The sequence below is a fragment of the Cetorhinus maximus genome, chromosome 3 (assembly GCF_964194155.1).
Source record: "Cetorhinus maximus chromosome 3, sCetMax3.hap1.1, whole genome shotgun sequence".
Taxonomy (NCBI): Eukaryota; Metazoa; Chordata; class Chondrichthyes; order Lamniformes; family Cetorhinidae; genus Cetorhinus; species Cetorhinus maximus.
In genome coordinates, this window is record NC_135881.1 from 163,088,938 (window position 1) to 163,115,201 (window position 26,264).

At 41.5% G+C, this 26,264-nt stretch overlaps 1 protein-coding gene across 1 annotated transcript; it reads left to right on the plus strand.

Annotated features, from left to right (window-relative positions):
* Positions 1-226: 226 nt before the first annotated feature.
* LOC144678998 (U3 small nucleolar RNA-associated protein NOL7-like) lies at positions 227-25,242 on the plus strand. The gene is made up of 8 exons (XM_078539186.1): positions 227-476; positions 10,986-11,046; positions 15,510-15,565; positions 19,100-19,131; positions 20,914-20,992; positions 22,144-22,265; positions 22,365-22,442; positions 24,741-25,242. Exons 1-8 carry the CDS (start codon positions 307-309, stop codon positions 24,812-24,814), a joined length of 672 nt encoding a protein of 223 aa, XP_078395312.1. The 5' UTR covers positions 227-306; the 3' UTR covers positions 24,815-25,242.
* Positions 25,243-26,264: the final 1,022 nt, after the last annotated feature.

Genomic DNA, 26,264 nt, shown 5'->3' on the forward strand with positions numbered 1-26,264 from the left:
TTGGTAGTAACGGTAGAGTGGGGGATATGCGGGCCATGAGGTTACAGATTGTGTTCTAGTACAATTCTGCTGCTGATGATGAAAACCAGCCTCCCGGCGGCAGGGGGCGCGATATCCAACTTCCCGGCGGCAGGAGGCCGCGATATCCAGCCTCCCGGCGGCAGGGGGCGCGGTATCCATCCTCCCGGCGGCAGGGGGCGCGGTATCCATCCTCCCGGCGGCAGGGGGCGCGGTATCCATCCTCCCGGCGGCAGAGGGCGCGGTAGTGAGCGTGACGCTCGGAGCCGGGTGTTTGAGAAGCGGAGAATGGTGGGGAAGGAGCCTGTGCTGCCTCTGAATACACTCGGGGTGAGGCGGGAAATGTCGGCCGAATCCAGCCAGGAGGAAGATGATGAAGCGCCGGAGGAGGTGACTTTCAGCAGCGCCCGGGAGGAGGCTCAGAGCAGCATGAAAGCGGCGCTGGAGAGCGTGAGGAGGTGAGAGAGGTCCCGGCTAGGAGCCGGCCACGCTTCCCCCCCCCACAACCACCGGGGCCGGCCCCCACGGCCGGGAGCCGGTCCCCCCCCCCCACAGGGGCCGGCTCCGGCTCCCGGCCCCCCCCTCCCGGGGCTGGATGTCCTGAACATTAACCCCAGGACCTCGCCGGCTGGCCCCTACCCGCTTCATCCGGCTTTCAGTCCACAGGCTGCGGCCTGTAAGTGAGCCCAGAGTCGGGGCAGCCTGAACAGCTGAGCCTCTCATCGGTTCTCCGTGTGAGGGAGAGGGCCCCGCCACCTGACCCCGGCCCAGGGCAGGGACTTGCTGCCTTGTCTGTTTAAACTTTGTGCCCCTGACCCCCATCAGCACATCTTCGCTGACCCATTCTCCTGGGAGTGCACGGGCTTCGGTTCAATCTGATGAACTGTTAACCAAGCGAGTTCACTGGGGTGAGGTGGGATTCAAGTCAGTTTGTAGGTCAACAACCAATGTACTGATTAAAGAGAGGAAAAACGAACACTGAAACCGAAAATACTGAAAATAAACGGGCATAAACTTAGCATTTTTGTAAAAAGACAGGCAAACGTTCAAACTTTATGATATAAGCAAAATACTGTAGGTGATGGAAGTCTGAAACAGAAAATGCTGGGAAAACTCAGCAGATCTAGCAACATCTGTGGAGAGAGAAACAGAGTTAACGTTTCGAGCCCTTCTTGAGAGCTACAGAGAAGTGGGAATGTGATTAAATTTAAACTGTTTAAGGGGGAAGGGGGGGGAAGGTGGAGCTGGATAGAAGACCAGCAATAGGTGGGGACAAAGGAGGGATTGACAAAGATGTCATGAACTAAAGGGCAAAGGGAGTGTTAATGGTAGTGGTTAGTGCTAAAAAAAAAGGTGCTGATAGTGGCATAAAGGTGAGAAAGCAGAATGTGATAATAGCAGAACAAGGGTAGCATTGTGTGAAAGAACAACGTGGAACAAATGACAGATGGCCCTGTAGGGAATGGGGTGAGGGAAAAAAGGTGGGAAAAAAAGGATAGAAAATGGGATGAAACAATGAATAAAAAAAAGTGGATAAAAAATAAAAATGAATGTAGAATAAAGGGGGATTTTAAAAAGGGGTGAGGATAGCGGAGCGAGTTCAAGATCTGAAGTTGTTGAACTCAATGTTGAGTCCGCAAGGCTGTAAAGTGCCTAATTGGAAGATGAGGTGCTGTTCCTCCAGTTTGCGTTGGGCTTCACTGGAACATTGCAGCAGACCAAGGGTGGATGTGTGGGTATGACAGCAGGATGGTGTGTTGAAATGGCAAACAACAGGAAGGTCTGGGTCAAGGTTGCAGACAGACCGAAGGTGTTCCGCAAAGCGGTCACGCAGTCTGCGCTTGGTCTCTCCAAAGTAGAGGAGACCGCATTGGGAGCAAGCAGGGAATGCAGTAGACTAAATTGAAGGAGGTGCAAGTGAAACGCTGCTTCACCTGAAAGGAGTGTTTGGGCTCTTGGACGGTTAGGAGGGAGTAGGTAAAGGGGCAGGTGTTAGCACCTTCTGCGATTGTGTACGAAGGTGCTGTGGGTAGGGGATGAGGTTGGGGGTGATGGAGGAGTGGACCAGGGTGTCCCGGAGGGAACGGTCCCTACAGAATGCTGACGGGGTGGTGGGGGGGGGGGTGGTGGTGGTAAGGGGAAGGTGTATTTTGTGGTGGCATCATGCTGGAGTTGGCGGAAATGGTAGAGGATGTTCCTTTGAAAGCGGAGGCTGGTGGGGTGAAAACTGAGGACAGGGGGGATCCTATCATGGTTCCGGGAGGGGGGGAATGTGTGAGGGCAGAGTTGCGGGAGATGAGTCATACACGATTGAGGGCCCTGTCAAACCACCAGGTTTGGGGGGGTGGACCTTGGTTAAGGAAGACATGTCAGAAGCGCTGTTTTGGAAAGTGGCATCATTGGAACAGATGCGACGGAGGCAAAGGAACTGAGAGAATGGGATGGAGTCCTTACAGGAAGCAGGGTGTGAGGGGCTGTAGTTGAGGTAACTGTGGGAGTCGGGCTTGTAATGAATATTGGTGGACCTGATGGCTGGCATGGATGGACACGATAGGCCTAAAAGCCTGTTTTTGTGCTGTATAACCCTATGACTCTATCATCAGGAATGGAGACAGAGAGGTCAAGAAAGGGAAGGGAAGCGTCGGAGCTGACCATATGAAGGTGATGGAGGGGTGGGAATTGGAAACAAAATTGATAAATTTTTCCAGGTCCAGACGAGGGCATGAAGCGGCACTGAAACAATCATCAATGTACCGGAGAAAGAGTTGTGGGAGGGGGCCTGAGTAGGATTGGAACAAGGAATGTTCCACATACCCCATAAAGAGACAGGCATAACTGGGGCCCATGCGGGTGCCCATAGCCACACCTTTTATTTGGAGGAAGTGAGACAAGTTAAAGGAGAAATTGTTCAGTGAGGGAAGAAGTTCAGCCAGACGGAGGAGAGTGATGGTGGATGGTGATTGTTCGAGGAAGAAGTGGAGAGCCCTCAGACCATCCTGGCGGGGGATGGAGGTATAGAAGGGTTGGACATCCATGGTGAAGAGGAGGCGGTTAGGGCCAGGGAACTGGAAATTGTTGATATGCCTTAGGACATCAGAGGTATCACAGATGTAGGTGGGAAGAGACTGGACAAGGGGGAAGAGAACGGAGTCAAGATAGGAAGAAATGAGTTCCGTAGGGCGGGACCAGGCTGACACGATTGGTCTACCAGGACAGTCCTGTTTATAGATTTTAGGAAGGTAAACACTCCTTTCAGATGAAGCAGCGCTTCACTTGCACCCCCTTCAATTTGGCCTACTGCATTCACTGTTCCCAATGCAGTCTCCCCTACAATGGGGAGTCCAAACACAGACTGGGTGACCGCTTTGCAGAACACTTTCAGTCTGACAGCATGACCCAGACCTTCCTGTCGCTTGCCATTTCAACACGCTATCCTGCTGCCATGCCTGCCCTTGGCCTGCTGCAATGTTCCAGTGAAGCCCAACGCAAAATGGAAGAACAGCACCTCATCTTCCGATTAGGCACTTTATAGCCTTCCGGACTTAACATTGAGTTCAACAACTTCAGACCTCTATCCTCACCCCTTTTTTAATCCCCCTTTATTCTACATTCATTTTTATATTTTATCCACTTATTTTTATTTAGTTATTTATATTCATTGTTTCACCCCCCCCCCCCCTTTTATCCCCCCTTTCATCCCATTTCCGATCCTTTTTTCCCTACTATCCACAGCCCCCTCCCTCTACTCCACCCCCAAAAGAGCAATCTGTTACTTGTCCCGTGTTCTTTCACAGTGTGCTCACCCTTGTTCTGCTATTATCCCATTCTGCTTTCTTACCTTAATGCCACTATCAGCACCTTTTTTTAGCACTAACCACTGCTATTAACACTCCCTTTGTCCTTTTGTTCATGACATTTTTGTCAATCTCTCCTTTGTCCCCACCTATCGTTGGCCTTCTATCCAGCTTCACCTCCTCCACCCCTCTTAAACATTTCATCACATTCCTACTTCTCATTAGCTGTGGAGAAGAGTCATACGGACTCGAAACATAAACTCTGTTTCTCTCTCCACAGATGCTGCTAGACCTGCTGAGTTTTTCCAGCATTTCCTGTTTTTGTTTCAAACTTCGTGATATAACGCTTTATCAGGACTGGAAATTCAGTTCTGCTGAAGGGTTCTAATGTGAAAACCTTGCTTCTCTAATCTCGTTCAAGATGTGATTAAGCTAATTTGTATTTTTATAGAATCATAGTGATACAATATAGAAGGAGTCAATTCAGACCATGGAAATGCAAAACAATCTAAGATGGGTTTGGAATGCGTGTGCGTAAATTCGTAGTGTATGGTAAAGTTGATGAGGTCCTGGCACAGTTTGCTACATGGGACTCTATTATTACCAAAACTCCTCGGTCTTCATCCTATTATTTGGTGACTTGTTGTATACGTTCCATGTGATGATGAGGGAACTGTGGAGCGCAGGGTAGCATAGTGGATTAAATTTTTCAGTTTGAATTGAGAATAAGAAATGACGCTGATGCAGTCATGAATGCACTGGAATAAGAGGTGAGGGAGGGGACCTGAGTAGGATTGGAACAAAGAATGTGCCATAGATCCAACGAAAAGTTAGGCATTGCTAGGACCCATATGGGTTCTCCCCTAATTTGGAGTAAGTGACTGGAGTCAAAGGAAAAAGTTGTTTAATGTGAGAACAAGTTTAGCCAGTTTGTGGAGGGTGTGGATGTGGAATGGTTGGGTCTCAGTTTAGGGAAGAATTAGAGGTGCCTCACGCTGTCCTTGTGGGGAATAGGCATAGCGAAATTGGGTATCCATAATGAAAGCAGCCAGGACAACAGAAACTGTTAAAGTGGTAGCAGGTGCTGGAAGAGTTACAACTATAGGGGGGAAGAGACTGGACAAGGGGAGAAAAAATAGTCAAGATACAAAGAAATCGGTTCTGTGGGACAAGCTGTATAAAACACTAGTCAGGCCACAGCTGGAGTACTGTGTGCAGTTCTGGTCGCCACATTATAGGAAGGATGTGATTCCACTGGAGAGGATGCAGAGGGGATTCACCAGGATGTTGCCTGGGCTGGAGCGTTTCAGCTATGAAGAGAGACTGGACGGGCTAGGTTTTTTTTCCTTAGAGCAGAGAAGTCTGAGGAGGCATCTGATAGAGGTATACAAAATTATGAGGGGCATAGATAGGAAGAAACTTTTCCCCTTAGCGGAGGTGTCAATAACCAGCGGGCATGGATTTAAGGTAAGGGGCAGGAGGTTTAGAGGGGATGTGAGGAAAAATCTTTTCACCCAAAGGATGGTTGGAATCTGGAACACGCTGCCTGAGGGGGCGGTAGAGGCAGGAACCCTCAACATTTAAGAAGCATCTAGATGAGCACTTGAAACGCCATTGCATAGGGAAAATGGGATTAGAATAGATAGATGCTTGATGGCCGGCATGGACACGATGGACCTAAGGGCCTGTTTCTGTGCTTCATAACTCTGACTCTGTAAGAATAGGCTAAAACAATGTGTTCATGGCCAAAATAGGGTAGTCCTCTTGGTGGATCTTAGGAAGAGGTATAAGTAGACTGTGTGCCATTGGGGAATCATGAGGTTGGGAGCTCTGAAGGGATGATCTGCAGAGGAGATGGGGGTCAGTAATAGTCTGGGAAATGAAGGCTTGATGTCAATGGTGGAGGTAGAATGAGGTGTCAGCGAGAGTTGGCTTTCAGCCTCCGCAAGGTAGAGGTCAGTTCACCAAACAACAGAAATATCATCCTTAATGACTGCATTGGGGTTGGACCTGTGAAAATGGAGTGCTCCAGAGGTTAGAGTGGAGTAGAAACATTGAGATGGCCTTTTGTTTTCTACCATCTAATCTTTGGGAACTGCTCTGAATCTAAAGAATTCTGGAAGATCAAAAGTACTGGTGCCAGTGGCCCATGAAATGAAACCCTTATCTCCCACACCACTCCTTCAGCCAGCATTTAACCATATAATTTGTTTATCCCTTTGCCGATTGGCACGGGGCTCAGGTAACAATGCAAAGGTTTGCTGGAAAAAAGAGACATGGTGTTGAAGCTTTATATCTTGCACATATCAGGATAGACGCAAGAATGCCAAATTTCAAATGGAGCTATAATTTATACTGCATGAGAAAAAGGTGTTGACAAGGGACATGGCAACACCTTGACCAATCAGAATCGACTTGCCAACCAATCAGCACCGTGACAACATGACTTTTTGAACCCCTGGTTGTGGCTTTAGTGGGTGGTACATATTCCCCCAATTATACTGCCCATTCTCACATAATGATACTTTGAGTTACCTCTGAAGCACCTATTAATAGTTCCCCGGGCATTCAGTTCGTAAATTATTACTACTACAATCCTGTCAGCTGCCAGATCTGCTAAAAATTCCTTCATCCTCATTATTTTTGGCAATAACTCTTCTGCCTGTGCTCTGTATCTGAATGACCTTGAAAGGCCACAATCATTGAGTCCTCCATCCTTTGGGATACTGCAGAATGGCCCATTGTGCAATCAAGGCTATTGGAAATGTCTGCTTCCTCAGGATTTTTTTTAAAGCAGCAGACGTTTGATCCAAAAGGGTGTCTTTTTTCTAAGAACCGAAAGCCAATTAAGACTATGAACCTATCCCTATGTAACACCTTAGCACAGTCCAGCAATTTAAATGTGGGCACTGAATGAAGAATCTCCAAATTGAATTTCTGCAATCTTTTATACAGTCCTGTTAAGTCCATGGCCTATTCTACTATGGATTGACCGTCAGGCTTTCAAAATCTGTCAAAGTCTGGCCATACCTCGTTGCATTTAATAGACCATCTTACTTGTCAATTTTATTCATGAAGCTTAATAGAAGACCCAATCCTTCATCAGTATTCCACTGACTTGCCATCCAACCCACAAAATACTTCTGATTTTACTTTTAATAGGAAGCGACAATCCAAGGCCACATCTTGTTTTTCCTTCAGTAAGGATGTCACCCATGTCCATGTATCCACTTCGTTTTTTCACTGCTCATAAGGTTCAGATTAAGGGGACATTAGTGGGTAATCACCTAATTCAGCCCTTCTTCACAAAAGTAACTCTGATCTTAGTTTCCAACTTTCACCTTTAGGCAACCATCCTATGCTACCATGTTAATTCATTCTGAAGCTAGATGGTGAAGTAGGAAACCAGACGCCAATCTTTTTACTTTATCCTATATTTATTTACATAATGCAACATTACACATGTCTGACTTCTCCCTAGTGGCACCACAAATTTAAAAAATAGCCAAGGGACAGAAAGCAGAGAGTAGCAGTGAATAGTTACTTTTTAGACTGGAGGAAAGTACACAACGGTGATCCCCAGCAGTTGGTATTAGGACCACTGCTCATTTGGATATATATTAATGACCTGGACTTGGATGTAAAGGGCATAATTTCAAAGTTACAGATGATAATGAAACTTGTAAATGTGGTAAACAAAGAGGAGGGCAGTTACTGGCTTCAGGAGGACGTAGACAGAGTGGTAAAATGGATAGACACACGGCAGATGAAATTTAATGCTGAAGTGTAAAGTAATCTATTTTGGTTGGAAGAATCAGGAGTAGCAGTATGGATTAAGTGGAGTTTAGAAGAGTAAGAAGTGACTTAATTGAAACCTTTAAGATCCTGAGGGGCCTTGACAGGATGGATGTGGAGAGGATGATTCCTCTTGTGGGAGAATCTAGAACTAGGGGTCACTGTTTAAAAATAAGGGGTCGCTCATTTAAGACAGATGAGAAATTTTTTCTCTGAGGGTTGAGAATCTTTGGAACTCTCTTCCTCAAAAGTTTGAATATTTTTAAGGCAGAGCTAGATAAATTCTTGATAAGCTAGGGGGTGAAAGGTTATCGGTGTAGGTAGTAATGTGGAGTTGAGGTTACAGTCAGATTAGCTATGATCTTATTGAATGGCGGAGCAGGCTCAAGGGGCCGAGTGGCCCACTCCTGTTCCTAATTCATGTGCATGTTCGTATGTTTTGTAAGTGATACCGTTTCAAAGGGAGTGCAATAACAGACACCTGTGAGTACAATCATTTTTGAAGGTGACAGGACAAGTCGAGAAGGCTTTAAAGAAAATACCATTGGCATGCTTAGCTTTATGAAGAAAGGCATTGAGTATAAAAACCAAGGAAGTTGTACTAAACTTCTGTAAACACTGGTTAGGCTTCAGCTAGAGTATTATGCCAAATTCTGGGCATCACACAGGCAGGATGTCAAGGCCACTGAAAAGATGCAGAGGACATTTACCAAAATTATACCAGAGGTGGGGGCCTTTAGGTATGTACACACAAAGCAAGTAAATGTATTTCAAGTGTAAGTTCATTCAACAAACATTCTGTATGAAACTTTGCCGTCTTTTTACCAAATTTTGAAATTTATCTCCCTGAACATTTTAGTGCAGTTTCTAGGTTTTTATCCAGCAGTTGGAAGTCGCTCTTTAAGAACAGAGTGATTTGTGTAAATCAATATTCTCAGCAATGAGACATGCCAGAATTGCTCTTGCTCTCCATCCAGAACACAATGAGATGCTGATTGTTCTTTGCCATGTTGGAGCGGCGTTTTCTTGCTTGAGCACTTGAATACTTTGCTGGTGTTTCCCTCGTGCTCAAATCTGGTGTTTTCATTCATATAGCACATCATTTTAGGAGGTACTATATCCAATAGGCAGTAACCAAGGAGATAAAGTGCTCACTGGCTTGGTCCCGAGTGGGCGGGTGATATGTGGAGAGAATATTTCACTTGTGGGAGAATCTAAAATTAAGGGCAATAACTATGAGTTAGTTACCAATAAATCTAATAGGAAATGAGGTGAAATTTCTTTACTCAGTGGTGAGAATGTGAAACTTGTTACCATAAAAAGCGTTTAAGTCTTGTCTAGTTTCCTTTTGAAAGTATCCAAGAACATGAGAGAAAAGGGTCTAGAAAGATATGTTGAAAGGCTGAGATCAGGCATATGGAATGAGAGGAAATTTGTTTGGAGTATAAACACCAGTACAGACTAGTTGGGCCAAATTTCCTGTTCCTGTGACATATATTCTCATGTAATATATGGCCCTACTAACTACTGGGGATGATAGTATATTGGTAATGTTACAGGACTAGTAATCCAGAGGCCCCAACTAATGCTCAGGGGACACGAGTTCAATTCTCACCACAGCAGCTGGTCAAATTTAAATTTGATTGATAAATCTGGAATTAAAAGTTCGTCTCAGTGGTGACCTGAAACTACTAGATTGTCATAAACAAACATCTGGCTCATTAATGTCCTTCAGGGAAAGAAATCTGCCATCATTACCTGATCTGGCCAGACCCTAAGCTGCTCTCTGAAATGGCCTAGCAAGTCACTCAGTTGAACCAAACCGCTACAGAAAAGTCAAAGAAGAATAAAACTGGACACAACTCCCATCATTCGCCTATGCACTGGAAATGATAATGGCAACAGCGCTGTGTATGTATCTAGATCAGATGGACTGCTCAAGAAGGTGGCTCACCATCACCTTTTCATCCACATTCTCCAAAAACAACATGCCCAAAGATGAACTATTTGGGACATTATCAAATTACAGAATTACACAGTGCTGAAGAGGCCCTTCGGCCCATCGAGTCTGCACTGACTCGTGAGAAACGCCTGACCTACCTACCTAATCCCATTTACCAGCACTTGGCCCATAGCCTTGAATGTTATGATGTGCCAAGTGCTCATCCAGGTACTTTTTAAAGGATGTGAGGCATAGACAGACTGGTGGAATGGGTGGACACATGACTGAAGAAATTGCTGAAAGTGGCAGGGTAGGTTAAGGAAGAGGTTAGAAAACAATACAGAATCCAGAGTAAACTTTTTGTAGAGAAATTGAAATTCACTGCATTTTAAGAGCAGTGTGCCCAATTCTGGACACACTTTGGGTGGGATGTCACTGCTTTGGAGAAGGTGCAGAGGAGATTGACTAGAATGATACCAAGGATGAGAGAATTCAGTTATGTGCAGACATAACTGGTAACATGAGGATGAACAACAATGGCCTTGCCAGTGATGTTCACATCCCATGAAAGAATAAAACTACTACCTTTGATTGCAAATACCAACATAATTCCTGCTTCCTTAGTTGCGATCTTTATTCAGATCCAAAGATGAGTCCCATGATCAGCTTTTGGAAATTAATTTGCATTTATTATAATATCATACAACACAGGAGAAGGCCACTCTGTACCAGTGCCAACATTTTGAAAAAACTATCCAATTAGCCCTATTCTTTTGTCATATTTGTGCAAATGTATTATTTTTAAGTATATATCAATTTCCTTTTGAAAGTTACTATTGAATCTGCTTCCACTACTCTTAAGCAATGCATCTTAGATTATAATTACCTGTGTATTAAAAAAAAATCTCCTCATTCCCCAGCTGATTCTTTTGCTAATAATTTTAAATCTGCATACGTTGGTTATCCACATTCCTGCCAGAATGAATGTTTACTCCCTGAATTCTCTATCAAAACCGTACATAATTTTAGCACCTGTATTAGATATCCTCTTAACCTTCTGTACTCTTAAGGAGAACAACCCCAGTTTTTCTGGTGTCTGCACATAACTGAATTCTCTCATCCCTGGTATCATTCTAGTCAATCTCCTCTGCACCTTCTCCAAAGCCGTGACATCCCACCCAAAGTGTGCCCAGAATTGGGCACACTACTTTTAAAATGCAGTGAATTTCAATTTCTCTACAAAGTAATTTGATAATGTCCCAAATAGTTCATCTTTGGGCACATATGTTTTTGGAGAATGTGATTTGTGAAATGGATGAGGAGGGACAGTGCATTGGCAAATGGGTGGTTTTGCGCAGCACATTGTCACACTTAAACTCAAATTGTCAAAAGGGAATGTCATTTTTATTTGTAATTATGCTTTTAAAACATTTCAGAGACAAAGCCTTGCTGAAAGAGAAAAGAAAAAGAAAGGAACAATTATTCAAAGAGCAGAAGGTAAGGCTGTGAGTCATCATACCAAACAAACTTGAATCATTTATTTTTGAATTTGATTTTGTGTGCTAACAAGGCACACTTTAAACAGCTCAACATATCATTTACAGAACCCACTGCTATTGCAACTTTTCACGGAACCTTTCAATATTGGAGGCCATCCCATAGATGTTTATGCATAAAGTTGATTTTGTGAGAAAATGTTTATTCAGTTTTTCCTGCTTTGCAAAATTTTAGTTAAGTTGCATGATTTCAAAACTGAAGAATCCCACTAGCCTGTCCTACTGTATTATACATTTTGTTTTGGTTGGGATAAGATGGGGGAGAGAACCATGATAAAATTCTTTCTATTTTCATTACTGGCTTGGTAACTTAAATTAATTGTTGATTCTTGTCATTGGTCAAAGCTGTGACGACAACAACTTGTATTTATCTAGCGCCTTTAACATAGTATAAAACGTCCTAAGGCACTTCACAAATTTTGATCCTCAGCAACATAAGGAGATAATAGAGCAGGTGATCAAAAGCTTGGCCAGAGCTAGGTTTTATGCAGTGTCTTAAACATTCAGCAAGAGAGAGAGTTATTTAGGGAGGGAATTCCAGAGCTTGGGGACAATGGCAGCTGAAGTCATGGCCACCAGTGGTGGCACGATTAAAATTGGAATGTACGAGGTGCAAAAAATAGAGGATCGCAGAGATCTAGGAGGGTACTGGGTCTAGAAGAAGTTGCAGAGAAAGGGGAGAATGAAGCCATAGAGGGATTTTAAAATCCAAGTGATGCTAGACCAGGCACCTGTATATGTCAACAGGCACATGCGTGATGGTGAATGGGACTTGGTGTGAGTTAGGATACAGGCAGCAATGTTTGGGATGAAGTCAAATGGGTGCAGTACGGGAGGCTGGCTAGTTCAGCATTTGAATAATTAAGGCATTAAGTTCTACAGGCATGGATGAGTGTCTCAGCAGCAGGTGAGCTAAGACAGGGATGGAGATTGGTGATCATTTCAGTTGTGTTGTTAATCAGCCAGTGGCTAAAATAATCAAATAAAATGATACTGGAATGTGGAATTTTCCTTTTTTTCTGTGGAGTGAAATTATTTTTTTTTAAAAGCACATTTTATAGAAGTAAGGGAGGAAGATTCAAGACCTTGGATATAAAATTATGTTCCTGTATCTCTTGTGACAGATGAGATCAACTAGTAACCACCTTCTGGATTGGGAGCAGGGGTGGCAGATGGGCAAGGAAGGGAAGGTAGCAGGGCCTCTTTGAAATGAACATGCCTCCAAGGTGACACGCTTAATGATGAAAACTCGAAACCAAGTCAACCCTGCAAGAAAGTCAGTAATAAGATGGGCAATTCAAGCTGTTGCAGAGTACTGCAGGGGACTATTGATGATTGACCAGCCAGACTAGCCAACAAATGGGCAGGGATTCTTCATGCACATTCCTGATAACCCTTGTTCATTGCTGGAGTAGGATGTTATTGGTTCGACAAGCAAGAAGCAACTTTAATGAGCTAGTTAAACAACTCCATACACTTGGCACCCTAAGCCTTAACTCTGCCAATCTGTACTTAAGTTCTCTGTATTTGCTTACAATGGTTCCCTGTACATCCGTATTGGGCAAACAGAAACCTCACAGGTGAGTTTAGATGTTTTGGTGACTGTACTTGTGCTGTTGTGAGTGGCTTTCATTTAAGTCAGACAATGGCTACCCAAAGTTTAAGAAAAAGCTGAATACATTAATGTCCACAATGACACAAATATTTTGACCCCACTGTACATATTTGTAGTTCATACTGTGTGTTCACTGGTACAGGATGTGATATCTGGACTTTTTCAATGTGCATACTGTCTCTTGTTTAAACAAGCAGTAGTGCAGTGCTAAAATGGGAGGGAAAAAGTTTAAAATGAACCTGAACAATTAGAATCATTTTATTTGATTAAAAAGTTAGTTTTGAATAGTCTTTCTGGTCTTTTGGAATGCAAGTACAAGGTTAGTCAAGAATATACTAATTGTCATTAATTCCTACAAAGTGTTGTATATGTTTGTCATCATTCTGCTCTGTCTCAGAGTTCCCTGAATTTGTGTAATGATGTGAATGCTGGTTCAACATGTCTTGCATTATTTTGTCACTATTTGTTGGTGCTTCTTCATGACCACTGGGAATGTTCTCTGGAGAATTTTTATTGCTGCACCTTGATTATTTCCTAGCTAAGAAAGTGGATAGCCATCAAGGAGCCCAGCTGTGCCACTGCAAATTTCTAAAATCAACAGAAGTTGACTTGCTTTCAGAGCTTTTGTTCCAGTCACCTTGCAGTTGCTGTCTTGTTGCCATTTACACTGCCCATTGCCAAATACTAGGGAATCAAGGGTGTATTGATAAGGAAGGTTTGAAGGAAATTAGTATTACTAAAAAAACAGTGCTGGAGAAATTAATGGGACTGAAAGCCGATAAATTTCCAGACTGATAATCTACATCCCAGTGTACTAAAGGAGGTGGCCATGGAAATATGGGATGCGTTGGTTGTCACCTTCCAAAATTCTGTAGATTCTGGAACAGTCACAGCAGATTGGAGGATGGAAAATGTAATCCCACTATTTAAAAAAGGAGAGAGGGAACAAACAGGGAATTACAGACTGGTTAGCCTAACATCAGTGGTAGGGAAAATGCTAGAGTCCTTGTACACCAATCACTGAAAGCAAGCATAAAGGATGTGTTATCAGGACACTTGGAAAATATCAGTGGGATTAGACAAAGTCAACATGGATTTATAATGTTTGCCAAATCTACTGGAGATTTTTGAAGACATAACTAGCAGAATAGATAAGGGAGAACCAGTGGATGTGGTGTATTTGGATTTTCAGAAAGCTTTTGATAAAGTCCCACATTAGAGGTTAGTGTGCAAAGTTAAAGGACATGGGATTGGGGGTAATATATTAGCATGGATTGAAAATTGGTTAGCAGACAGGAAACAGAGTATGAATAAATGAGTCTTTTTGAGTGGCAGGTGGTAGCTAATGGGGTACTTCAGGGATAAGTGCTTGGGCCCCAACTATTCACAATATATCTCAATGATTTGGATGAAGGAACCAAAGTAATATTTCCAAGTTTACTGATGACACAAAACTAGGTGGGAATGTGAGAGGTGAAGAGGATGTTAAGAGGCTTCAAGGTGATTTAGACAAGTTGAATGAGTGGGCAAATACATGGCAGATGCATATAATGTGGATAAATGTGAAGTTATCCACTTTGGTAGGAAAAACAGAATGGCAGAGTATTATTTAAATGGTGATTGGGAAATGTTGATGTACAAAGGGACCTGGGTGTCCTTGTACACCAATCACTGAAAGCAAGCATGCAGGTGCAGCAAGCAGTTAAGAAGGCAAATGGCATGTTGGCCTTCATTGTGAGGCGAGGTGTCAGCTGTGGCTCAGTCCATAGCACCCTCACCTTTGAATCAGAGGGTTGTGGGTTCATGTCCCACTCCCGGAAACCAAGAACTGTGATTGTACTTGGAAGAGTTGCAATCTGTGACTGTTGATAACTTGGAATAGTTTCATTGCGAGAGGACTCAAGTTCAGAAGCAAAGGTGTCTTACTGCAGCTATACAGAGTCTTGGTGAGATCACACCTGGAGTATTGTTTGCAGTTTTGGTCTCCTTACCTAAGAAAGGATATATTTGCCATAGAGGGATTGCAGCGAAGGTTTACCAGACTAATTCCTGGGATGGCAGGATTGTCGTATGAGGAGAGATTGGGCTGACTAGGCCCGTATTCACTGGAGTTTAGAAGAATGAGAGGATCTCATTGAAACATATAAAATTCTGACGAGGCTGGACAGACTAGATGCAGGGATGATGTTTCTTCTGGCTGGGGTGGCCTAGAACAAGGGTTCGTCTCAGGATATGGGGTAGGCCATTTAGGACTGAGATGAGAAATTTAGAGGTTGGTGAACTTGTGGAATTCTCTGTCACAGAGGGCTGTGGAGGCCAAGTCACAGAATATATTTAAGAAGGAAATAGATTTCTCGACTCTAAAGGCGTCAAGGGGTATGGGTAGAGAACGGGAGTATAGCTTTGAGATAGAGGATCAGCCATGATCAAATTGAATGGCAGAACAGGCTTGAAGGGCCGAATGGCTTACTCCTGCTCCTATTTTCTATGCAATGACTGAAATTGGAAACTTGCTTGTGGACAGTCATAGGATCATTTGATTTATAATATGTTAAACACTAAGCAGTTGAACTAGGTGTGTTATACAGGCAAGTGCGTCAGTTTTTATTGTAGCTTTTTTTAAACGCATATAAGGTGGATATACCCCTTTTTCAATAAGTTGGAATGAAATAAGAATTTTCCAATTCTGGGGTAGAGCCTGAAATTTGCTTCTGCTCTCTAGATGGCATGATATCAGATATGTCTATTTGATAATCTCTCTCCTCCTATTTTGCTGATTATTAAACCAGAAACGCAAGTTACTTCCAGATAGCATTCTTGAAGAGATCACTTCAGTCCCAGAAAAGTAAGTAGGCAATTTTTAAACAACCAATTTATGTATGTATGGAATATGTTTATAGTAAGAATCTAAAGTAATAAACAAAATCTGAGTAAATAGTAGTCTTCATAAAGATAGATTACCTGTTTAATATGTCTGATCTGTCTTAGCTTGTAAAATTAACATTATTCTAAATGCTGCAGTTGCCATGTTTCTTTTTCATTCTAAACTGTAAGCATCGCCTTTTAAAATAAAATAAAAATAATTATTTAGACATTTTCTTGACCAATTGTGTATCAACTTTGTGAAAGATTTGAAGAAAATTTGGTAATATGACATTAGTTGGCCAACAGCTATTGGGGAATGTTTTTGGCTGAAGCCAACAAAGCAATCAAAATCGGGATCACAGGTTTGCTTTCAAATCTAAACTCTGTGCGCTGATCTAAATATGGGTACATTTGTTGTGCCTCAGCCCCACTGGAATAGGCATGAGATAATAGGAACAAATGTGTTGATGAAGCTATTTGAGTACATTTTAGCAAGTTATCTGGATGGTTTCTGTTTATGCACGTTTAAATAAAATGAACAATAGAAACTAGAAGGTGTCAGAAAATAAGAATTAATACCTCACAAATAACCTGTTCCTTCTGAAAATCTAACCAACCCACCACTCGTTAACATTAGGGTTCTAGTTAAAACTGCACAAAAACAGCTTATATATGGAGCACCTTTAATTAATAAAGCATCTTAAGTCTCTTCACTGGAACATTATAAAACAAAAATATGACACTGAACCATGTAAGGAGATATCAGAACAGATGATCAAAAGCTTGGTTAATGCAGTAGGTTTAGCAGTAGCAGTAGAAGAGTGTCATAATGAAGGAAAGAAACATAGAGAGGTGGAGAAGTATAGAGAGGGAGTTCCAAAATGTAGGATCTAGACAGTTGAAGGCATGGCCGCCAGTGGTGGAATGCTTAAGAGGCCAGAATTAGAGGGGAGTAGATATCCCTGAGGTTGTGGGGCTGGAGGAGCTTACAAAAATAGAGCGGGATGAGACCATAGAGGGATTTAAAACAAGAATGAGAATTTTAAAGTCAGCATGTTGCTTCACCGGCAGCCATTGTAGGCCAGAGAGCACAGGGGTAATAGGTGAATGGGACTTGGTGCAAGTTGAGAGCGGGGAGCAGAGTTTTGGATGTCCTCAAGTTTTCAGAGGGTAGAATATTGGAGATCGCCCAGGAGTGTATTGGAAAGTTGAAGTCTAGAAGTAACAAAGGCACAAATGAGGGTTTTAGCAGAAGAGCTGAGACTGGGTGAAGTCAGGCGATGTTACAGAAGTGGAAGTAGGTGATCCGAGTGATGGTGTGAATATGTGGCTGGAAGCTCATCATGGGGTCAGATATGACACCAAGGTTGTGAACAGACTGGTTTGGTCTCAGATTGTTACCACAAGCATCAGGTAAATGAGTTGTCCAACTAACAATTAAAGACTGGAACAATCTTCCACAAACCTTAATCTTCATTTTCTTTGAGGATTCGTTTTAAGAAAAACCTGGTGAAATTTTTAAAATTAATGTGACCATCAGCTGCACTCATTGTACACCACCTGTGAAAATTCCCTGGTGGTAGTACCAAGTCCTACTTTTACAAGCCCTTCACATCTACCTTAATTAAAAGTTAAAAAGGTCATTGTTAATATTGCTTGAATTACCCAACATCCCAAATTTTCTGATGGACAGAAGAAAACTTTCCTGGGTTTATACCATTTCACTTAGCTGAATGTATGGGATTGAAATACCAACCTGCTGTACAATGTTCATTAGTGCCAGATTTGGTGCAGCATTTCCTACTAAAATGTAATGTTAAAATTATTGATTAAACATTGTCAAAATTCTCAGACGAGGGGAAATCTGGAAGCTGTTAACTGCTGTTAATGATCTTGAGTTTTATTAGATTGTACTCATTTTGAAGGCAGGCACAATTTTGTTGCTGCTACAGGATCCTATATAAAACTTTAAATGACATGAGTGTAAACAGTTAGCAAATCGAGTTGGTCCTCGTTCTAAGTCAATTCTGTAAATTGCTCAAAATATGGAGAGGAAACACAGACTTTAAACTTTTTGCAGCTGCTGTGTTTAACCCTGAACAAACAGTTAAAAATGGATTTAACCCATTCAAATTTATAATCTTTTACTGTTTTTGCAGTGTCTGCCACATACAATTTTTTAATTTGTTAAGAACTACTTTTATCACTATCTGCCCAGAAACCTGACTCTCTATTTGTTTGACTTTGGTTCCAGCTTTAAGGCTGGAGATTTCAAATTCTGATCAGCAAGTAAAGGGATAAAACTACATCAAGAAATTAATTGCAGTGAGGAAAGTAAAATTGGTGCATAAAGCCTCCCAAGTCAGTTAGAGGTTGTGGCCAGTTTGGCTCAATGGATAGAATTCTCACTTCCTGAGTCAAAAGGCTGAAGCCCCACTACAGATTTGAAAATATAGGCTGACCTTTCAGTACAACACTGAGGGAGAGCTAAATTATCTGAAGTGACGTTTTTCAGAAGGGATATTTAAAGTGGCTGTGGTATTGGCCTAGCAGCCAAGTGTTCAAATTCCACTAAGCAAAACACTGTGGATGCTGGAAATCTGGAACAAAAACAGAAAATGTGACTCTTCAGGGTCCTGAAGAAGAGTCATAAGGGCTCAAAACATTAACTCTGTTTTTTCTCCACAGATGCTGTTAGACCTGCTGAGTTTTTCCAGCATTTTCTGTTTTTGTTTCAAATTCCACTGTCTTGTTGTGAAACATACTTAAATCTAATAATTTTCGCGCTGGTGCCATGAAAATTGCTGGATAGCCATTAAAAATCAAACTGACGCACCATGATTCAAGGAACTTGGCATCTCTGCTGTATACGGTTAATTCTTAAAATGGCACAGCAACTCACATAGTTGTAAAACAATCACTACATTAGGAATGAGCAGTAAATTAACCTTTTAGGGAAAAAAATGGACCGCCTTCTCGTTCAGTGGATGTAAAATAACCTTGGCACTATTGAATAAAGAGCAGGGAGTTCTCAAATCCTGACCAACATTCCTCCCTCCACTATCACCACTAAAGACAGTTTATGTGGTTATTTGTCTGCTCAAATATTTTCTGCAAAATTTGTCTTCCCAGTTTGATTACATAATGGTGACTGTACTTCATTGTTTGTAAAAAGTTTTGGGATATCCTGAGATTATGATGAGGGGTTATATAAATGCAAATTATTTAATTTTAAGTAAAATAGTTTAAAACAGGACTAATAGCAACTGAGAAATATCCTTGTTCTCTTCCTTACCCATCCCAAAAAAACTGTATGTAGTGTCTTCTTTATGGAAAAAGACTTTGCCTTTGTTTGAAGAACATACAAGGTTTGGGATATTGTCAGTGTTTTTTTTATTTTAGTTTGTACCTTTCAGTTATTTTATTAACAACTTTAGCTGAAGCTTGCACTGCATACTGCAGGACACTGGCAGTATGATGAACCATGTACTGAATGGTTTGCTTTGCCTTCTAGGAATGATCAGGCGCCTGACTCAAGTAAAGAAGGTACAGCATAATATATACTGCCACTAAATGTTGCCTTACTGTTGGATAATGTGACTTTTTAAAAAAATTTCACAATTTTATCTGCTTGAAGTTCTTCCACTTTAAACTTACCAATTGTGTTCTGATGCTTTGGTGCTGAAATCCTCCCTCAATCAGTTATCTAAGTGTCATTAGCACCAACACTGCACATTCATAATGTCTTAGACTTTTGTGTATTGTCTTTATGGCAGCCTGTCATGTTCTGATATTATTTTTGAAATGTAAGCACACTGAGATGCATAATAAGGAGCTGTGGGATATGATTTATATCCCAGGATTAAACTGATGTTAACTCACCTCTACACTTGTCGTGTAGTGCTGTTAGTGGAATAGAGGTCATTTTATGTGGCTTTTCATCTTGACTATTCATCGTACACATGAGGAATTTTAAAGTGAATTGGGTTAATTTTAAGATGAAATTACTGGTGGGTTGACGAGGTGAAAGTGGAACTGATACCATCATAAACATTTGAGTAATGATGTACAAAATATAGTTTACATGATTTATTGTATAATTTAAGTTAGGTGGAGTAGATTGTGTGCCAATACTTGGATCATGCCTTTACAATGCTAAACACTTAATCCCATTTTTTTAAAAAAGTGATTTAAACATTGTAAGCCCAATTCATCATGCGTTTAGACTCTGTTGCCTATATCCTGCCCTGCTGACCCCATCACCTCTGTCCTTGCTGACCTACATTGTCTCCTGTTCCCCCAATACCTCAGATTTGAAATTCTCATCTTCATATTTAAATCCTTTTATAGTCTTGCCCCTCGCTATCTCTGTGGCCTGCTCCAGCTCTGCATACTTCCACCCAAGCTCTCCCTTCCTCAAGCCTCTTGTGCATCTTCCATCTGTTTGCCCCACCATTGACAGTTGCGCCATTAGCCATCTAGGACCAACACTTTGGAACTCCCCCCACCCCGTAAGTCCCTCTGGCTCTCCACCTCGTCCCTTCTTTTACAGCTCTCCTTAAAATTTGCCTCTTTGACTGAGCTTTGATCACCTGTCTAATACCTTGTTTTCCATGATGTCCGTTTTTGGCTGACCACACTTCTGTGGAGCTCCTTGCAACATTTTCTACTAAATGTGAATTGTTACATACATGAGATGGAAAGAAAAATTTCTTGGTTTTTGAGCAATCAGTTTGTGCCCTTAGCCTGTATAATAAAATGAGTAAATCAATCGTACATTAGCCAAAGCAAATGTTTTAACAAAGGAACCCTTGTGGAGCTCCCAACATTAAAGTAGTAATGACATAGGACAGGGTGGCACTAAGCATTGCGGGTGAGAGAGGCCCCATGCTCAAGACTCAGTCTGGAATAGCTCCAGCTAAGAGAGTGCACTGCTGCAGTTATCTTCTAGACCGGCTCACGGATGGTCATTTGGCTAGCTCAGTCAAAGAGGCAGAATTTAAGGGGAGCTGTAAACGAGGAAGTGGAGAGCCAGAGGGATTTAAGGGGGGGTGGTATCGAAAGGACTCACTAGTTTTTGAGCCACATACTCAACCGCAGCTAGCCTAAATTTTGCAGTACCTCACCTTATGGGAGGCGATGGTGTAGTGGTATTGTCACTGGACTAGTAATGCAGAGACCTGGTTTCAAATCCCACCATGGTAGATGGTGAAATTTGAATTCAATAAAAATCTGGAATCGTAGGCAAGGTTACGTTTTCCTGTGTTTGTGTAACCTGTGTGCCTTCATAAAGTGTTTTATGTTATAAGTTGTTTTGTTTCATTTAAGGTGAAGATTGTAATTCTGTGCTGCAACCCGAGGAAGATAGTGGATTGGAGGAAGATGTTGAGGAGTGTGTAGACACCAGGTAACTGACATCAAAATCTAGTTCAGTTTAGGTCAAAACTCCTCCTCAGCCTCCAATCTAAGGTTCCCAACCTTTCACCCTTTCTTCTCCTTTAATCATCAATTCCTCTGAAGGAGCAGCAAGAGCGGGAGGGAGGGAACTTGTGATTGGAAGAGCTGGAGCAGCCAGTATGTGAGAGACAGTATCTGAGATTGGGGGAGCAGCTCTGTTTCTCCGCCAATCAAACTCTGCATTGTTTTCCCACTTTCACAGATGTCTGTGCCTACAATTGTTCAGCCATAATGTAAGCTGATGTGTATGGGGGTGACCATCTCTGATTTTTCACAGACTATTTGAGAGGTTTAAAGGGCAAATTCGCTGGGCTCTCCCATTCTCCAGGGATTTTTTTTTGCCCATTTTTGTAGTTTTTTAGTTCTGTGTTGTCTCTTTAGTCACCCATGGCTTTTTTTTGCAAGTCAGACTCCCCTAAATCTAGAATCTTAGCTGTTTCACGTTTCCCTTTCAAAAACCGCATTCAATTTGACCATATTATGATTGATATTAATTAACAGTTCACCCATCTTGAGGCTGTTAATTAACTAAATCTGGCTCATTATTCATTCCTAAATTTGATATGGCTTGCTCTCTTGCTGATTCTTGGACACTTTATTGCAGAAAACTATCCTGGACATGCTCAAAAAAACTTATTACTTTTCTGTCATGAGTTAGTCTATTAAAACCTATCTGCTTTTGCTACATGCCTGTCTAATCTCTGCAATTATATTGCATGTGAAGAGTGCTGATTGGTTGGCAAGCAGGCTTGGATTGATGGAGGCGTTGGAGATTGCAGCATAGAACAGTTAACTGCTCAGCTACTCTTGAAAAATTATTGTAAGTTATCCTGTTGAGTGCAAGATGAAAAGCTTTGAAGCATGTCTCTTTTTTTCAGCAATACTTAGCTTTTTTTTTACACAGAACTTGCCTCATGCTTGCATGAACAACAGCAAAGATTGGAGGGAAAAAGCAGCACCTTTCCCCCCCTTCATCAAATGCCCAATCTTACACTCTACCCTGCACCCCTTTTATGACTGCTCAGTGCGACCACTGTGATCTCTTAATGAAGCCTTGCTATGTAGTTTTACTTTGTTTAACACAGTGTCATGCTCTTACAGATGGAAGGAGAGCTATATGGCCATTCGATTAAAGGAACAAGGGGAAACAAATCACCAGATCAAAAATGCCAGAGATTTCATTAATAATCGGCTTTATGGTCCAGGCAGCAGGAGAGGCAATGGTATCTTTGTCTTTGCATTCAGTTCCAAAATTTCAATTTTTCATTCTCCTTTCACTTCTGTTAACTATGCTTCTGATGTTTTGTGTTTTTAAACTACAGTTAATGAATACTTCTCACTTGAAAATAAGAAAGCTCAAAAGAAAAAAGCTGCAATGCAGTTCGTCAACAAATGTTGGGGTATGTAAATATTGACATAATGCTAAGGATGTTGGAAAAAGAGTTTCCAAAACTTGAATAAAAACAAAATGTTAGCAATATTTAGGTCAGGTAGACTCTGTGAAGAGAGAAACGGAGTTGGTGTTTCACGTTGATGACGTTTTGTCAGAACTGGAAAAGTTAGAGATCTGATGAGCAAGCAGAGTGGCAGGGGAAAGGGATGAAAGAACAAAAGGGCAGGTCTGTGATCAGATGGAGGGCAGGGAAGATTAAATGACAGAAGGGATAATGGTGCAAGGCATAAGGAGATGGTGATGGAGCAATTAAAGAAACACAAAGATGGGCCTAGATGAGGCATAAATGGGAAAAGCAGAAACATCAACAGTCCAAAAGAAAACAAATGGGGCAGAGTTATGATCTGAAATTATTGCACTCTGTGTTGAATCCAGTTGGCTATAAAGTGTTTAATCAAAAGAGGTTTCTCAACCTCAGTGTTGTTTGTCCTTGGCCTTCCACACTGTTCCAATGAGAGGGGTATAGAATTAAAATGACAATGCAACCAGAAGCACGGTCATGCTTGAGGACTGAACAGAGGTGTTTCACATAACACCCACCCGGTCTGCATTTAGTCCCCGCCATTGTAGACCAAATCATGATCTGTGAATATAGTATGATAAATTTAAAGAACCAAAGGACAGGTTCTTTTTTTACGAGGAAAGGATGTTTACGGCCTTTGATAGTGGGATAGGTGGTAAAAGGGTTGTTTACTTGTACTTGCTTGGGAAAATGGTGTGGGAAGGTGAGAGGGAAGTGTTGGGGTGATTTAGGAGTGGACCAGTTTCCCTTGACCTCACCATCCTCCCTACTAGCTTTCCAATTCAATGGATCATCCTCCACATCCGCAGATTGTGTGGCGGCTTTACAAGATGCCTCTGTTCAGCTTCTGGCCAACTGTCATGTTAATTTTCTGTCCCAACCCTACCCTGACACCTCAGCCCTTGGATTCTTACACTGTTACAGTGAAGCTGAAAGAACTGCATTTTGGTTTAATTAGGCACTTTACAGCTTTTAAGACTCAACATGGAATTCAACAATTTCAGATCATAATCTCTGCTCCCATTTTTTTTATTTTTTGGGCTGTGACCATTTGTGATTCTTTTGCATTTACATGTCCGCTGGACCCTCTTTTTTTCATTTGTGCCATTACCATCTTGTTTTTAGCTTGCACCACCATTTGTTTTGTCATTTAATCTCTCCTGCCTTCCACACTATCACAGACCTTTTGTTCTACCCCCCTCCCCCTTTCCATACCATTGTTCTTGCTTAAAACATCTTCAACCTTTTCTAGTTCTGACAAAAGGTCATCAACCTGAAACATTAACTCAGTTTTTTTCTCCACAGATGCTGCCTGTCTAGCATTTTCAGCTTTCATTTCCGATTTCCAAAACTGGAGCATGTATTAACTGCCTTTGTGAATATACCTGCTATATTGATTATTTTAAGGAAAATGAATTATCATAGGAACTGCAAATAAAGACTTGTCCAAGTATTATATTGTCAGATTGATATTGTATTATGCATAGCTGGCTTGTGAGGTTCATTATGTGCTTTGCCTAGTTCTACTCTTTGGAATCTTGGCCTGGATTCTGCTCTGGGGCAGCATTCATCTCACAGTATCTCTTTCCAGCATTGTATCTCTATTGGGGATCTGGGGTGTGTGAGAGGCTCATCAACAAATCAGATTGATGCACAGATTCTAAATCAGGAAATATAAATTGGACTGAAATGATGCACAGAAAGCAAAATAAGGATCGGGCAATACAGATAGGATTAAGGAAGTAAGGTAAAAGAGAGACAGACAGACAATTAAAAATCTCCAACACTAATTTTCTTAGGGAATGAGGTTCCATGTTTATAAAATTAACACTTAGAGGGGTTGTTCAGCAGTAGTTGTAACTTACCATGCTGTTAAAATCTCACTGACTTCCGAATGTCAACTGACTCCCGAGTGTCAACTTTTTTTCAGTTATTTTTGCTGCAGAACTAGTGGGCAATCAAGTTTATGTCGTTGCATTCATTTCAGTACTGAGTCTATTAGTGAGAACTGCAAATACGCACTCTGTGGAGGAATAAAGTACATCTGACCAACTTCTGTTTAACTGTGCATGCGAATGCTCTGGAAATGCTGTCAGATTTCCTATATTATAACAGTGAGCACTGATAGCCTCATTGTTATTTTCATTGCATATTCCAGGGCTGTGTGTCCTGGCATAGATTTTATATTTCCATATCATTAATGTGACATCCCTATTTTTTTAGGTGCACAACAAAAACGAGCAGCTGTAAAGTTTCGCAAGTTATGGCTTCAGAATCATGGTTTAACTGGAAAATGAAAGAATGGGGCTACTGAGAAAATGGAAGTCTACATGGGGCTCTTAAATGGATGAAATGGGATATCTCTTGGACTTGAAGAAAACTCTGGGCATTAATGAATTTGGTACATTAATGCTAACTTCTTGAAGAAGCTCTTTGCTGTTTGTGCTGTAATATTGTGCAGTTAATAGTCATTGACTTGATGGTACACAAACAGAAAATGCTGGAAAAACTCAGCTATGACAGCATCTGTGGGGAAAGAAACAGTTGATGTTTCAAGCCTGTATGACCCTCCTGAAGAATTTCCAGCATTTTCTGTTTCAGGTTTCCAGCATCCACAGTATTTTGCTTTTATTATTTAGTTTGATGGTGTCTTTTGTGATTCTTATACTCAAGGATGACTGTTGAATTTGTTTCTATATAAAGAAAGGTGGCTTGAAACTTCTAATATTGTATAAATGTGATCTCCATAAAATATTTAATGGTGAAGATATTATTGGCTGTTTTGCCTTTACAAGTTAATTTGAAGAAATTATTGGAAGCACAAACACTACCCAAGTTTAAAAAGCAATCGGTTAATTAGCAATCAAGTTTTGTATGGCTACCGGAAATCTGCCAATACAGTGCAGCAATAAACATTTTTTTTTACCACTGATTCTTAAAAAGTACATTTAATTTTTAGTGAACAGCATTTAGGAATAAACTATTGACATGATCAGACTCACTGGTTTACCCAAAGTGAACACAAATTTTTCTGGCATGGAATTCCAGAATATAATGTGTTTTGGGGTTTACATTGTGTCACGACTTTATGATGGCTAATTGGTGAAAGTCTATTTTTAGTAGATAGAATGTTCCAGGCTTATTACTGTTTTGGCAATCCTGTGTTGTCCATTTCTGTGAATTGGATGTAGCCTCCAATTCTTGTAGGAATGTGGCTGAACTACTAGAGAACATGAGTTCAAATCCCCCCATGGCAGTTTGAGAAATGGAATTTTTTTTTTTCTCAATTTATTTAAAGTGACCTTGAAGCTGTCTGTTTGTTACAAAGACCAAACTGGTTCAGGAAAGAAAATCTGTCATCGTTATGTGGTGTGGCTAATTATGTGATTGACTCTTGTGACAGCCCTCCAAAGTGACCCAGCAAGCCACTCAGAGCATCCAAGAATGGGTAATACATGCTGGCCTTGCTAGGAACACCCACACCCTGCAATTTCTTTTAATTGGTTCTTTCCCAGAGTAGGTCAGTTCACTTGTAGAATATAAATGCTACTGAAATTCACAATTCATGAGTTTGTGTGTCACTCTGAAGTACTGGGTTTGGAAAAAGTTAATTTCCTTCACCAAATGCAAAGCAATGTTTGTGAATAACATTCACGTCATGCCTTTCCTTCTAAAACCAAGAACTTTACTTTTGCACACACTGCCACAACTTATCACAGCTCATTCAACTAAAGCAGCAAACTCCAA